Raw genomic sequence first — 15,794 nt, 5'->3', positions numbered from 1 at the left:
TCTAATATAAATATCTTTTGGCTAGAAAAAACAGCTAATAGATAATTACCAGAATCGCTTATTATGATCCTCAGTGATATATAATAATTCTATCTTATTATTCAACGATTATATTTATGTAAAAACTTGTTAGATAAATGATTTTAATTATTAAGATATATAAGAGCATCTTCAATAATGTTTGTTAAAAATGATTCATTAAATTGAATATGTGTAGAATTTGTTGAATTTAGAAGTCGTGATTAACTATATTTTATATATAAATGATATGTTATTATTATTTTACGTTGTTAATTAAAAAGATATATTATATTTATAAAATAATAGATGATGTGACATTTCATTACACAATTTTAGGGTTCGATAAATACAATGAGAAGCTGGCTAGAATTACAAATAAGATTTTTGTTTTAATAAAGTGGTAAGATTTGTATACACATTTTGAAATATTCAAAGTCAATGATAAACATAAATAAATCGGGTCAATTAGTGCTCAACAATGTGTTACTTTTTTTTATATTTATCCGGTCAATGCCTCTGTTTAAACAATATACTCCATATCTGCGTGATAAGATAAAATAAAACTACTTCATTTTTTATGACCGCAACACTGATTTAAGTTTTTATAATAGTCAACCCCCTGTAATTTTCCCTTGCATGCATGTTCACTATAAATAGGCCTGATCATATAAAGAAAAATCAAACAACAAAAGAGTTTATTTTCACTTGTAAATTTTACTACCAACAAAGAGATGGCTGCACAAATCATTCCCACAGTTACTTTGAACTCCGTCGACGCGAAACCGATGCCGGTTTTGGGACTAGGCACTGGTGGTTTCCCCCCTTCACCACCAGAAGTAGTGATCAAGGCAGTGCTGGATGCAATTGAGCTCGGTTACAGGATGTTTGACACTGCTGCTTTTTACCAAACAGAGGAAGCTCTTGGTGAAGCTATATGTCAGGCTGTTAGTATTGGTTTGATCAAGTCTCGCGACGAGGTCTTTCTCACCTCTAAGGTCTGGTGCAATGATACTCAGGCAGATCGGATCCTCCCTGCTCTCCAGAAGACACTACAGTAATATAAATCACAGCTCATTTATTTTTGTTTTTTCGACTTGTTGATGAAAATATTCTTGGAATTTAATTTTATTTGTGCTTACAGGATTATGAAGTTGGAGTACCTTGATCAGTATCTTGTGCATTGGCCAGTGAGCTTGAAGCCCGAGGCTAACCCTTTTGCCCTAAAGCCGGATGATGTTCTTCCACTGGACCTTAAATCTGTTTGGACAGTCATGGAAGAGTGCCAAAAACTCGGCCTTACGAAGTCTATTGGTGTGAGCAATTTCTCTTCCAAGAAGGTTGCTGATATTCTGGCTTTTGCTAAGATTCCTCCAGCAATCGTTCAAGTAAGGGCTTATATTTAAGAAAAAGAAATGCATATTTTTATAAGTTTTGTAGATATAGTTATCAAGGAGGTGTTTTATATTCGTTATTTAGAAGAAAAAAAATGCAGTTTTATGTACTTTTCTCCAGAAATAAACCCTTATTTCAAAAATAACTGGTTGGTTCCGTCCTCGAGTATTCTAGAATCCTGATATATGTGTGTTAAAAGGTGGAGTTCAACCCAGCATGGCAACAAGGGAAGCTGAAGGAGTTCTGCGAGGCCAAGGGAATCAAGGTTGCTGCCTTTTCTCCTCTTGGAGCCGCAGGCGCCTTTTGGGGGACCAAAGGAGTGTTGGGATCCGAGGTTTTGAATGAAATTGCAACGTCGAAAGGGAAATCTGTAGCCCAGGTGGCTTTGAGATGGGCCTATGAACAAGGAGTTGTCGTCGTGATGAAGAGCTTCAACAAAGACAGACTCAAGCAGAATCAGGAAATTTTTGACTGGGAGTTGAGTGCTGAAGAGTCCAAGAAGATTGCTCAGATCCCGCAGAGCAGGGCAAACCGTGGTGACAATTTTGTGTTTGAAAATGGCCCTATCAAGTCTGTGGAGGAGCTCTGGGATGGAGAACTTTAAGATGATCATTACATGGATGTAATTGTTTATGAAAATTTCCCGGAATAAGTGATGACACTGTCACTCATAGATAATCTGTTTCACTATTGTCTGGTTTGTTTAATGTCTTCCGGTAAACATTTTCTGTTGGCTTTTATGTAATAATATCAGTGTCCATTAGAGGCTGAGAATTTTATTTACAATTTATTCAAATATTTGTGCAAGTTGCTTGAAAATATATACTTAGTTCCATCTCTTTAGGCTTGTAATTTGAGCCTGGAGGCGCAGCTCGAGCTCAAACTTGTTTAATAAGAACCGACCTGACTCCATCTCGTATATGAGCCGAGTTTGAACAAGAATTTATAACTATTTAATTAACCGAGCCGGCTCGACTCATAAATTATATGAGCCGAGTTTGTGTAGAGATTTAGATTCGATAGAGTGTAAAATTAAATGAGCCGGCACGACCGACTCGTTAAAATCAGCCTGTTTAGCTAAACGAGCCAGCTCGAGTGAACTCGAAAATTAAACGAATCGAGTTCGAGCCGAGTTTTGACTCGAACCGGCTCGGCCGACTCAATTAACTTACACTTGAATTAAGCCCGCTCGAAACTCGACCTGAATTAGATGTCAATTTATAATTATCAGATTTAAACCAATTTCATAATATTTTTCTGCAGACATGTATTTTATAACAATGACATATAAACAAGAAACAGAGGGTCATTTTCTTTGTGAATTTGATCACTATATACTTGTTCTCCAGACTCCAGGTGTGCGGTATCCCAGAAGTCAGTTGGATGTACATAGATATTATAGATAACTCATATACTTCAGTCCTTTCAGAAGCTCTTAGGCTTGGCATGATTAAGTCTCACCATGATCTTCTCATCACCATTAAGCTGTAGCGCGCTTAATTATGATCATGGTGATCGCGTGCAGCTTGCTGATATAAAGAAGACGATGGTGAGCACACATCAGGCAGCTTCACAGTAAGCAAATTTACTTGAGAGGGACTGAAGTTCTTCTTTATTATCTTATGCGGTGATTTGAAGTTGGAGTAGCTTGATAAGTTACTTGTGAAGAAATTCCTAATTTTCTTAGCAATCAGAAATTCTGACATATAATCTCAGCCATCCTAAACAACAAAATCACCGTTATCCGGCTACTTCTAATAAGGAGAACCATGATCCACGCAAATCTTGTTTCCGGGACAACCTCAAACTTTGTTAGTAACCAAACTCCCCGGTTAAGAATGACTGACTACAAGTTTAGACATTTATGGATCTTTATTCTGACATATAAAGATGTCTGCATAAGAAACTATTATGAAATTGGCTTATTTGATAACAATAAATTACGAAATAGAAAATATATTATTAGCTTGATGTTGACATGAAAGATAAGGGAGTACTATTCTCAAGCAATTTTTAATTGCACAAACATGTAAAGAAAATGTAAACAAACTTCTCAGCCTCTTCTAGACACTGATATTGTTGCACATATAAGCCAACAGACAATGTTCACTTGAAGAAATTAAACAAATTAACCAGACGATACTGAAACAGATTATCTATGAGTGACTGTGTTCTCACTTATTCCCGGAGATTTTCATAAACAATTTCAACCATGTAATGATCATCTCAAAGTTCTCCATCCCAGAGGTCCTCGACAGACTTGATAGGGCCATTTTCAAAGACAAAATTGTCCCCACGGTTTGCCCTGCTCTGCGGGATCTGAGCAATCTTCTTGGACTCTTCCGCGCTCAACTCCCAGTCAAAAATCTCCTGATTCTGCTTGAGTCTGTCTTTGTTGAAACTCTTCATCACAACGACAACTCCTTGTTCATAGGCCCATCTCAAAGCCACCTGGGCTACAGATTTCCCTTTTGACGTTGCAATTTCATTCAGAACCTCGGATCCCAACACTCCTTTGGTCCCCCAAAAGGCGCCTGCTGCTCCAAGAGGAGAAAAGGCAGCAACCTTGATTCCCTTGGCCTCGCAGAACTCCTTCAGCTTCCCTTGTTGCCATGCTGGGTTGAACTCCACCTTTCAACACAAATATATCAGGATTCTAGAATACTCGAGGATGGAACCAACCAGTTATTTTTGCAATAAGGGTTTATTTCTGGAGAAAAGTACATAAAATTGTGTTTTTTTCTAAAAAAACACCTCCTTAAAACTGTGTTTTTTGCTAAATAACAAATATAAAGCACCTCCTTAATATTTATATCTATAATTATAAAAATATGCATTTTTTTAAAAAAAAATAAGCCCTTACTTGAACGATTGCTGGAGGAATCTTAGCAAAAGCCAGAATGTCAGCAACCTTCTTGGAAGAGAAATTGCTCACACCAATAGATTTGGTAAGGCCGAGTTTTTGGCACTCTTCCATGGCTGTCCAAACAGATTTCAGGTCCAGTGGAAGAACATCATCCGGCTTTAGGGCAAAAGGGTTTGCCTCGGGCTTCAAGCTCACTGGCCAATGCACAAGATACTGATCAAGGTACTCCAACTTCATAATCCTGTAAGCACAAATAAAATTAAATTCCAAGATTTTCATCAATAAACCCAAAAAAATAAAAAATAAAAATAAGAGTGGTTTATATTACTGTAGTGTCTTTTGGAGGGCAGGGAGGATCCGATCTGCCTGAGTATCATTGCACCAGACCTTAGAGGTGAGAAAGACCTCGTCGCGAGACTTGATCAAACCGAGACTAACAGCCTGACATATAGCTTCACCAAGAGCTTCCTCTGTTTGGTAAAAAGCAGCAGTGTCAAACATCCTGTAACCAAGCTCAATTGCATCCAGCACTGCCTTGATCACTACTTCTGGTGGTGAAGGGGGGAAACCACCAGTGCCTAGTCCCAAAACCGGCATCGATTTCGCGTCGACAGAGTTCAAAGTAACTGTTGGAATGATCTGTGCAGCCATCTCTTAGTTGGTAGTAAAATTTACAAGTGAAAATAAAGTGTTTTTGTTGTTTGATTTTGCATATGTGATCAGGCCTATTTATAGTGAACTTGTACATGCAAGTTGATAGTCTTTTTCACTTCGTCAGCATTGACGTCATCAAAGATGGAGTAATTTTTATTTTTATTTTTTTGTCACGCAGAAATGGAGAAATTTATTTAAACCAGAGCATTGACCGAACAAATATATAAGAAACAAAGCAGAAGCCACGTTTTTTATTTTTATGTTTTTGACAGACAAGACACGTTGTTAATAATTAAGCTTAATTATTTTATGAATATCATCGGCTTCAAATATTTACAAAATCTTGCGCTACTCACGTTATTTATTTCTTATAGTTGAATCGTGCACACGATTTTTTACATAATAATACTATCGTTGACCGAGAAGATATGGTGAGTATATTAATACACGTTATTAATATGAATATCTATTATAAATCTGAATAAAATATAAAAATCTTAATTCGAAATGAATCAAATATGAATAAATATCATGAATTTGAATTTGATAAAATTTTATTCATATTGAGGGAAGTATTTTGTGATGCCTAAATTTTATCCCTTTGATATTTTAATAATTAAAATTTTAACTTTAGTGTGGTCGTACGTCATTTTAAATTCTTCGAATACGTAGATTATAAGATTTATATTTTCAAGAAAAAATAATACTCCCATGTCCCAAAAAATATGTCTCTTTAGAAAAAATTATACATATTAAGGAAGCATTAATTAGATAATATTTTCTCACTTGTATCCCTCGTAAATGTATCCCTCGTAAATGCATGAATGTGGACGGAGGGAGTAATCTTTTTTTATCAAAAAAAGTACCTTCTCCCACATTTCGAAATATAAAAATTATATTTGCTATCATATTGCAAATTTATACTTCGACTAAGAAACCACTGCTTCCGCATAATACACTGCCTGCACATGGAATTAATAATTATTTATTGCTTAAACACATTTAATTGATTAATTAATTTTGAATTTCCACATTGAATTAATTTAATCCATCATTTGATCAACTATTTTACTCGATTGGCGGGATCTTAGCAATCTTATCGGCGTGGCTTCGTTTATAATTAAGAAATTTAAGGTTTGCCGATATCATGGGTACCTGCAATGCAGCTTCACTTAGTAATATAAAAAGAATTCTAGAATGAGATAATTTCCGGCTGAATGACACTGAAACACCCGTGTATACGTCAATAATTTAGCTTAAGCCGTCTAGTAATTTTTACCCGCTGATAGCATCAGGGACACGGACTCTAATAAGAATTATGCTAAAATGTGTACCAATAATCTTATCATGTTGGTGTATACCGAGGCGCACTCGGGTCATACCGCAGGTGCCCGGGATTTCTTAGCAATTCATTGATCTTGTTCCATTCACCACATGATATTCCCCGCCAACTAAGAGCAAGAAGAAACACAAATGTTACAACAGATATCAATTCTTTTAAAACTTTTGGCAAGTTCAGAAAAACACAACTAGCAGAGTACCAGTGATAGTAGGAGATTACCGATAGTTAAACCTCTTGTCATCGACCGAAACTTGCTCAGCCTCAATGCTAATATTATCAGTATGACGATCAAATGGATTTATGACAAGCTGATGCAAATTCAGTCATAATGTTGTTACATGTAGCTGTATGCCAAGTAGGTAGTAAGTTGAAACTTGATGAAGAAATGAGTACAATTACGTACTCCCTCTGTCCTCCTAGGTTGTTTACCTTGAGAGAGAGAGTTTGACACACATTTTAAGACTCGTATAAGATGTAGTTCCCCCAATTATTTTAAATCCTTTTTCTTTTGGATAAAAACTAAATGTTTAAATATTTATACAAAAAAGGAAAATTTTAAATTTAACTTATAAAACTATATTATATGCACCTTTAAGTACGTGTCAAGCAATGCCAAAAAACCGTAAGGAAATGCGAGGGACGAAGGGAGTAATATTTATACTCACTGTGAAACTTTGTTGGCTTGAATCAGCACATGCCGTCAAAACTTGTGATGCCTCGGACAATAACTGGGAATACTGCAAAAGATAAAGAAAGCATATATGATTACAGATATTGAAGCTTGAAACTGCAGAATCACAAAGGTGATTACATAAGCAAACACTCAAGAAACACCCAAAAAATATTGAAATACGACCGTAACTCACTAAAACTTTGAATTGTCCATGTTGATGTATAGCACATTCTATATACAAATGCACGGCAATCTTGCTCAAAGAAAGTTAATCTGTATATACTACTTGTTTCAAATACAATCACAGGACTGGTATAATCTCTGCAATGTGTCCCTCCACTACTTAGATTCACATGGCACCGCACCATCTCTCACTTGTAATCATGTCAGCCAAATTAATTAGAAAACTTAAGACGGCAAAAGCCAAGAGCAAGGCTTGAACCCTGACCACGTACATTTAAGTTTTTTTACACTACCATGAGGCCGGATTTGGAAGCTACAATTGATAGTTTAGTGCCAAGTCAATTGACATAGCTTACAGATTATGATCGACAAATTTATTGAGTGAAAGGTAAGAGAAAAATAAGCCGATAGAGGCACAGGGCAAGCAGAAATTTGCTCTCTTCTTATTTCTCTACCTACGCGCAAAGAAATGTAAATGGACGTATTTAGATCACCGCCCATTTCAGAGCATCTATAGCAATACTTCCTTTCTTTCTCAATTATTATATGATCAGGAAGTGGCACACAAACCAAGTAGGGAAATAAAGAAAAAATTGATATATAACTTTCACCCCCCTTGTGCCAGACCTCCCATCCCCCACCACTACTACTTTCATCCCCTAACCAGACGCAGAAACACCATCATGAGCTTCATCCAGCTGCAATAGTTCTTCCATTCCCCTCAATTACAAAGCTAAGATAGCTGCAACTTCACCTTGATCTATTTCTGTCTTCTATTCACATTCATATTCATCCAGCCCGAATGTTTAGTTCCTGTGCTGCAACTTTTGACTTACTAGGTACTGAACAAACTTGAGTTTTTCTAAAAAGAACTTAAAAAAGACACTCAAAACCCAAGAAAATTGAGGATCCTCAGATTTAAGCACGCATGAATAAATGGAAGACCTCCGGAAAAATGACAAAAATAATACTCAATACGCCAAATTAAACTTTGCCAGCACTAATTTACTCCACTAGACTCTTCCCTGCTAAAGCCGGCCTAAATTCTTAAGTACCAAAACTCCGAGTTCCACGGGTTCACTTATGTCATCTGCCAATTTCATCACCTGTGCCTTCTTTTTTTTTTTTCTTATCGCCATTGTTCATTGTGTTGTTGGGTTGCAGTGGTTTTGGTGTCGATAAACATTTCAAGTCTGTCATGTATCCCTTTCATTATTTTTTAGGCTAAGCTAAAAGTATTAACATATTTGACAACAAAAAAGCATTTGGTCTGTTCAACTTTAAAATTTCTTCTCATAACTGTTAAATAGTTTAGTACTAACTTCGTTACTTGACATTCTTCGCTGTATAAATTTAATCAAGGAAAAAGAGAGAATGAAAAATATCCCTATATATTGCATGCATTTGTACGTTCATTAGAACCTGTCATATTCTATCAAGTTGCAACTCATTTAATCATTTACATGCAATGATAACCAAAAACCATTTTTCCAACTTTAATTAATAATGGCTTACAGAAGTGTGCTTAATGAGATTACTTATACATAGCATACCTGCTTGGCAGATCGTATCGAAACTCCATTACATGTAGAAACTAAGTCCCCGGGATGTACATCATTTTTGTCAGCAATTGATCCTTTCAATACCTAATCATCACAAGTTTCATTTTAGTACATCAATTGTATTAATAGTAAATCTGAAATTTCAGTAAAATACAACACTTAATGTTATTAAAGATATTCAACCAAACAATATATCATTACCTTAAAGCCTCATTTTCTTAAGTTCAAGCCACTTTCCACTTAAATTCGTTTAACTTATTTTTTTAATTCAAATCATCTCTTACCCCTCCTTGTACAACCCTCTTATTTTACCTTAGGCCTTACGGTCTGTCCTTTGAGACGTCAAGGCACAAGGAAACATGAGTCATATGCTTTTTTTAGTAGAGGCTATAAGGAGCACCAAGGTGCACAAACATTTTTTGCCCATATTTTCACTTCTTATCAAATGTGCCAGACTTCAAAGAGGCATGGCAGAAATCCCTTTCCTATTGGAGTACCTTAAGCCTTTTCATAAATAACTCTCAAATAGGAAAAAGAAAAAGAGAAAGTGCACAATAAACTAGCAAAGCAGGGATTCGGGAGGGTAAAATATGTGTAATGCCTATAATTAAGAGACAGTAGAGGGGGTTTTCCGTAAAGGACCGCACTTTACTACAGTAGGATTCAATAGAAAACCTGCCACAAGCGATTTTCTCTTTACTTCTCCCTTGTTTCTATTGCTGTAATGCATGGCAGCTAATTTTAACTAGAATATAAAACAAATGAGCAATTTTAAGACCACAAATTGAATTTTAAAAGAAGGCATTACAATACCTCTTTGACGACAACATATGACCCTTCTACCGGTATATTATATCTTTCCCATATCCAATAAGATAATTGATCCACATCAACAACGCTCATTCCAAACCAAGGGCGCACAACAGTACTGCATATTATGAAAAGTAAGTATATAAGGATTTAGGAACAAAATCTATAATGATATATATTATGCCAAACATACAAGAGCCCAATAAATGAAATTTAAGCCAAAAGGATGTTCAATTGCTAACTTACATATGCATTAAATACTGAAATACAAGAACCACCTCACATTAGAATTTCAGGACCAAGAAGAACTAAATATATTCATGCATAATGAACAATAGCAGGAAAAAGAAAATCACCAAAGAATCCCATATTGTACACTATTGGCAACAATGATAAAATTCTAAAATGAGAGTATTATACCCAAAGGACCTCCACATCTCTAGGCATGATAAGATAACCGCTGCAGGAAGTGAATGCGCATCCTTAAAGTTAATACCAATCACATATCCAGTATCAGTGATAAGTGGTCCACCTTCACAAATCTGAGTATAAACCTTTGGTCAATTGTTCATTAAAATAACAGAGGCCAGAATAAACGGGAAAAAATTAAGCACTAAAATGTTAATGTGAAGAAAATAACATAAATGCCTACTAATGACATTAGACAAAAAAGATAAATGAATCTTTTACTAAAAGTGAACTGAGGTTCAAGAAAAAAGATAAAATTCTTAGCTTCAGAAAGGATTTGAAAGCACCAACTGCATACACATATATTTTTATTTGGTGCACAAGAAACTAGATTTAGACAATTGTTAATCTGTATTCAAGACTTAAAATATTTACCAAGGTTTAGTCAAAAAAAAAAAATATTTACCAAGGTAAACCTCGGGAATATGATTAAATCTGTCAATAACTTATTATGGAGCTAATTGCATAAAAAGGATAAAGTTTTGAGATGACAAAACAATTTCACATTCAAAATTATAAGAGGAAAAAAGAATGCAAGGTGATCATAGCGAACGACCATATGAATTCCAAGCTACATATGACAAACACCAATCAGCTTGTCAGCATGGGATATTGATTGCTACTAAGCTGAGAGTTACAAGAATAATTTAGTGATTCTTTTATACTAGTTCATTAAATTTAAAAGCTAATCATTATTTATGCTTATAGAAAAGAAAGTTATGATTACTAAGTTTTTATAGCTGCATACAACACATGATCCAGAGACTAAAATGAAGCACATAAGATACATGCGTACATTCATGTGTAATAATTCTTCAAAATAAAACAAACACATAAAGCAAATTTCTAAAGCAAGCACATCGATATTGCCACTACGGGAAACACATGGAGATAATAGCTTTTGAACATTGCACTGGATGAAGGGAGATTCCCATGGCAGATGTAACTCCTAACTGATTCTCATCTTTTCAACCACCGAGTCATTGACATTATAAACAAACCCCCAAACAATATGGTCTATAATATCAGTTAGGTAATAATTAAGTGCATAGGTAAAGTCTAGCTACTGAAACATTTACCTTATAGCTTTCGTACATAAGGGGGAAAAAGAAACAAAGAGAATACCTCAGAAAATTTACAAGTAGACATCAAAAGCTCGTCACAACCATAATTTGGGGATGCAAGAGATAGTTCTCCTACATAATCAAATGGAAGGCACGTTTGAAAAGCACGACCCAAAGCAATGACACTCATCCGTTCAACATATTCTGCTTGCCTACATCTCAAATCTACAACTTTTAGTTCTATTGTGGACTTGATTTTCAAAGTAAGAAGGTTATAATGATAGTCCACGTAGTCTTCTCGAGCAAGAAACAAAGTTCCATCTGCCGTTCTTACAATTAGCTGTAACAAAGTGAAACTTGTTAAGTTTATTTTATGATAACTTTTATAAACGAGAAACAAAGAAGAACATAAAAATTAATAATCAAGAACTGACATGAAATTCTAAACTGGTATCCTTTGGACTCCAAAGGAGTTTTGCAGAAGTCAATACGGTTGCCTCATTCTCAATTGAATTCCAGTCTATTATGAGACCTGAGCAATCAATTTTCCTCTCCACGCCTACAATTGAAATTAGGTTTCGACTCATATTCATTACAACTATTAGGTATAGAAACAGATATATATCACTGTATTAGTGAATTCTGCTACTATACAACTATTAATTTTAGAGATATATAATGATAGTTTGTTACCAAAAAATGAAGACACGGATACAACTGAAGGTGTAATCTTGGAATAGATACGCCACAGTTTTTTTTTGTCGACAGTAGTTTTGGCATACTGATCATCTGTCAGCAGAAAAATCCGGAAAAATATTGGCCACCAAACAAACAAGAATGAATGATAAATGGAAGTCTAACTTTAACAATGATACCTTTAGAAAACCATAGTGAATCTCTGGAAGGTTTTTGATCAACATAGTAATCTAGAATTTCTGCACAAAGTACAATATTTGTGATTTTAACTGAAAATTAAAAATCAAAAAAAAAAACATAAGGAAATTCTTAATGGAACCACTGTGGTTTTGACTTTTTCTAATGGTACCAATTTTCATAGTATTGGCTTTTCCATTTGGTACCATTAAAAAATAGTCTCCTTGCATATCAACATTATAGAATAAAAAAACTTACATTACACAAAAGATAATCAAATACAACAACTAAGGTCTAAGGATGAATATACAAAATAATTGTTACTTTAAGAGCTGAAGACTATCTCCCGATCCTTATTCTCAAATATTAAATCATAATTTACCAGTTTTTTACGTCACTAAAGCGAAAAGTACAAGAATAACGATTCAAAACTTTAGGTGTATCATGACTAAGTGAAAAATACAAAAAATATCATCAGGAAAAGCCAATTACACAGTGGTACCATTGGGAATACCCTAAAAACAAGCATAATCAAATAATTAAAGAACAAATATAATGAAATAATTAAAGACGCATGGTTACTAACTTTTTAGTACCGGAGATTGATCAAATCTAGCATCTAACGATCCGGTCTCCTTTTTGTCAGGAAACCGAAGACATAGTTCAGGACCTGGTTCATAGTCGCGGCTGTAGTCGTATGGGGAATAGGACGGACACGTAGGGGAGTAGCCGTACATCAAGTTATGAAGAATCTCTGCTTCATATAACCACAAGTAGCAAAAAATCATACAACATTGTTACACGTAAGCAAGGGCAGTTTGGATCATCTCATTCACGTTCCCGTTAACCGGATTGAGATTGAAATCTCGTGATCTAAACGACACGTAAATTAACCAAAACATCCAAATCTACACATATATTATTAGACTAAACAACATCATGCAACACTAATGGATTAATACATTAAGCACTCAAAAAAAAAATACCTAGGAACAATGATCAATGCGATTAATAAACTAAAACGCGATTAATTTCACATACGGACGGATAATAAAATAGCTACTAACAATGAGGCAGTGGGCAAAGATTAGAATTGAAGTGCCGTGGCAACACTTTTTCTAGGGCTTATTTGATAACAGGCGAGGAGTTTTACATGTTAAGGTGTTTGATTGTTTCCTGTTTTGACTGGATGCCGGTAAAAAACTATTGGAGCACGCATACTACGGAGGATAATTAACTAATATTTTCCGATAAAACGACATACCTGAAGAAGTACCCGGAAACAAAGAAGCAAGGGGCGCAGGTTGAAGGCGGTACCGTGAGTCCGTGATACTTAGCTTTTTGATAATCGAAGAAAGTGCTTATTTTACCCTTTCAAACTACTTCTGCTTCTGCTTTGGCCTTTGGGTATAGTTTGCCAAAAAAAACAAGAGTCATGGGCCGTTTGTCAAAACATAAAAGAAGTCACTTATCGTTTAAATTAATCAAATGGATTATAAGTGATAAGTGAACTTGAATTATAAATTATTAAAAGTGTTTGGATAACTTTTGCTTAGTTAACTGAGTGCTTGGTATAAAATTTATAAATTTTAAAAAAATTTAGATCATTAAAATAAAAAAATTCTTTATTAATAAATAAAGTTTATTACATATTAAAATTTTTAAAACTTCATAATAAATTGCAAATCACTAAAAAAGCTCAAAAAAAGCTAGCATTCCTGACTTCCAGCTTCAGACTTAAAAAACTCAAAAGAAGCACATTGGCTTATTTTGCCAAACACTACGTAAAAAGTGGAAGTTGCTTAAAGTGCTAAAAGAAGTTCGGAAGCACTTTTAATAAACTTAGCCAAACACCCACTAGTTTTTTTTAGTCTAATCCACTCATCACTTATAATTCAATTTTTTATTTTTGTGATAATAATGACTAACTCCTTTTAAGTCAAGCAAGGAGTTCTTTAATTTTGAATTTTTTTTTATACTTGCGTTGTTAACGACAGGGGTTGGAAAAAAATAACTGATGTACAAAATCTAAAGATAATGTCCAAGATAATAAGAGTTCGGAGAATTGTTCAAAATACTATTTATTGGTGTCGAATAAGTTTAATTTTTCAAAGAAAAACACAAGATTGTGTTGTATTAGGTCAGAAATATCCTATAAAACATAGAATTCTACATGAAATAGCATTTAGAATTTTAAAATGTCTGATTCGGTAACTTTTGAATAATAAAATAATAAATCGATCGTATCTTCTCCTAAATGGGTGTTCAGAACGATTGTGTTGAAGATCGTATCGTCTCCTAAATGGGTGTCTATAATTTTAGCCAACCTCCTATGTATGGCTATATTTGTCGAACCTCTACATGCATGTAAGAAATATGCAGGAGATCACGCATCATTTATTATCATATTGAACTGATATATTCTATTTTAACAAACTAAAATATTAACAACGTACTATTTTTAAATTATAGTCAACCAATATAGTCAATACCATGGAAGTACAATATCTTACAAGTTCAGCAAATTTTACATAATATCTTACATATTTAATTTAGCCAACGTCGTTGGAGATGCTCTTAGAAGCTACTAGGGACAAATACCCATTTGCCCCGGTGTACTTTAGTCCCTGTGTGTGTATCAAAAATTATTAATAAAGGTGTCTGTAAATTTTACCCACTGACAGCATCGCATCAAGAACACGGACTTTGATAAGAATTATGTTAAAATGTGTATCAAATAATCTTATACCGTTAGGTATATAGTAGGGCTGGAAAAAAACCGAAAAAGAATTGAAACCGAACCGAAATCGCGGTAAAAATTGAATCAAAAAATCAAACCGAAAAAGTATATGTTCGTGCCTGATTCTACAACAGAATAATTCTGGATATTATTATTTTGTTATAGAATCATGCTAAGATATTACATAATTTGAAATGATTTTTAGAATAAAAAAAATTGTGCAACTTCATAAAATATGGTGTGCTACGTCACTCCATATAAGAGGGCATGCTATGGAGTGCTACCTATATATATACCATCCTTAAAATAAAAACCAATCCAGTTTAATGACATTCTCAGTACAATTTAGTGATATTCTCTTTAGGATTTAGTGGTCTGTGTTGCAGGAATTAGTGAAAACTTGCAGAAACTGCCTAGAATATCCAGATCTTTTCCAGAAACTGTTCGGAATCTCCATATGTTCTAGTTGTCGATTCAGGTGGTGGTTGCAGTAGTGGAGATAGTGGAGGTGAAGGTAGAGATGGAGGTGGTGGACATGGGAAGACCCTTTAGCTCTGTCCGGCAGTTTTTGGCAAAGATCTGAAATTGAAATCGGCATTAAGCTGGGCAGACGGTACTGGAGGTGAGGAAGACCGAGGTGGAGGTGAGGACGAAGGTGCATGTGGAGGTGGGGGTGGAATGGAAGGGGCGGTGGAGGGGGTTGGATTTGGTTGTGATATAAATAATGGAGGCCGACATGGAGGTGGTGGTTATTGAGGGTCGGGCAGCACAGAGGTGGAGAGAGCAGCTGTCCGGCAGTTTTTGGCAAAGATCTGAAATTGAAATCGGCATTAAACTGGGCAGACGATACTGGAGGTGAGGAAGACCAAGGTGGAGGTGAGGACGAAGGTGCAGGTGGAGGTGGGGGTGGAATGGAAGGGGCGATGGAGGGGGTTGGATTTGGTTGTGATATAAATAATGGAGACCGACATGGAGGTGGTGGTTATGGAGAGTCGGACGGCACGAAGGTGGAGAGAGCAGCAGAGACTTGGCGGGGGTGCCAAGGTGAAGCTAGTGGAAATGAGTCAATGAGTTGAAGAAGAAGAAGGAGAAAGTGGGGTTGTTTGAGAATTTAGTCATATTTTTTTAGAAATTTAGTGATAGTTT

General features: G+C 35.2%; 4 protein-coding genes across 7 annotated transcripts; 2 read left to right on the top strand and 2 right to left on the bottom strand.

The window, feature by feature from the left end:
- The first annotated feature begins 694 nt into the window (after nt 1-694).
- LOC108198917 (non-functional NADPH-dependent codeinone reductase 2-like) lies at nt 695-2,234 on the top strand. The gene is made up of 3 exons (XM_017366686.2): nt 695-1,075; nt 1,163-1,406; nt 1,613-2,234. Exons 1-3 carry the CDS (start codon nt 753-755, stop codon nt 2,015-2,017), a joined length of 972 nt encoding a protein of 323 aa, XP_017222175.2. The 5' UTR covers nt 695-752; the 3' UTR covers nt 2,018-2,234.
- A 1,119-nt stretch (nt 2,235-3,353) lies between these two features.
- On the bottom strand, nt 3,354-5,002 carry LOC108198860 (non-functional NADPH-dependent codeinone reductase 2-like). Its single transcript, XM_017366635.2, has 3 exons — nt 4,608-5,002; nt 4,277-4,520; nt 3,354-4,044 (listed from the first exon to the last, which is right to left on the bottom strand). The coding sequence occupies exons 1-3, from the start codon at nt 4,928-4,930 to the stop codon at nt 3,640-3,642; spliced, it is 972 nt and encodes a 323-aa protein (XP_017222124.1). The 5' UTR covers nt 4,931-5,002; the 3' UTR covers nt 3,354-3,639.
- An 875-nt stretch (nt 5,003-5,877) lies between these two features.
- Nucleotides 5,878-13,341, bottom strand: LOC108199894 (putative protease Do-like 14). 4 transcript variants are annotated; one of them, XR_001802508.2, is made up of 12 exons: nt 13,173-13,341; nt 12,495-12,662; nt 11,911-11,970; nt 11,729-11,824; nt 11,470-11,594; nt 11,097-11,375; nt 9,924-10,045; nt 9,507-9,621; nt 8,685-8,777; nt 6,941-7,012; nt 6,495-6,704; nt 5,878-6,384 (listed from the first exon to the last, which is right to left on the bottom strand). XR_001802508.2 is itself a non-coding variant. In XM_017367910.2 (12 exons), the coding sequence occupies exons 2-12, from the start codon at nt 12,643-12,645 to the stop codon at nt 6,279-6,281; spliced, it is 1,308 nt and encodes a 435-aa protein (XP_017223399.1). In that variant the 5' UTR covers nt 12,646-12,665; nt 13,173-13,340; the 3' UTR covers nt 5,878-6,278. The 4 variants fall into 4 exon arrangements, 3 of the variants coding, with proteins under 3 accessions (XP_017223399.1, XP_017223398.1, XP_017223402.2); XM_017367910.2 differs by having other exon boundaries at nt 6,495-6,583; nt 12,495-12,665; nt 13,173-13,340; XM_017367909.2 differs by having other exon boundaries at nt 6,495-6,583; nt 13,173-13,339.
- Nucleotides 13,342-15,168: 1,827 nt separating this feature from the next.
- Nucleotides 15,169-15,724, top strand: LOC108198585 (glycine-rich RNA-binding protein 2-like). Its single transcript, XM_017366337.1, has 3 exons — nt 15,169-15,209; nt 15,251-15,396; nt 15,492-15,724. Exons 1-3 carry the CDS (start codon nt 15,169-15,171, stop codon nt 15,722-15,724), a joined length of 420 nt encoding a protein of 139 aa, XP_017221826.1.
- Nucleotides 15,725-15,794: the final 70 nt, after the last annotated feature.

Source organism: Daucus carota, chromosome 8 (assembly GCF_001625215.2).
Source record: "Daucus carota subsp. sativus chromosome 8, DH1 v3.0, whole genome shotgun sequence".
NCBI lineage: Eukaryota > Viridiplantae > Streptophyta > Magnoliopsida > Apiales > Apiaceae > Daucus > Daucus carota.
The sequence above is the reverse complement of the archived record's forward strand: the minus strand, read 5'-3'. Positions and strand labels throughout refer to the sequence as shown.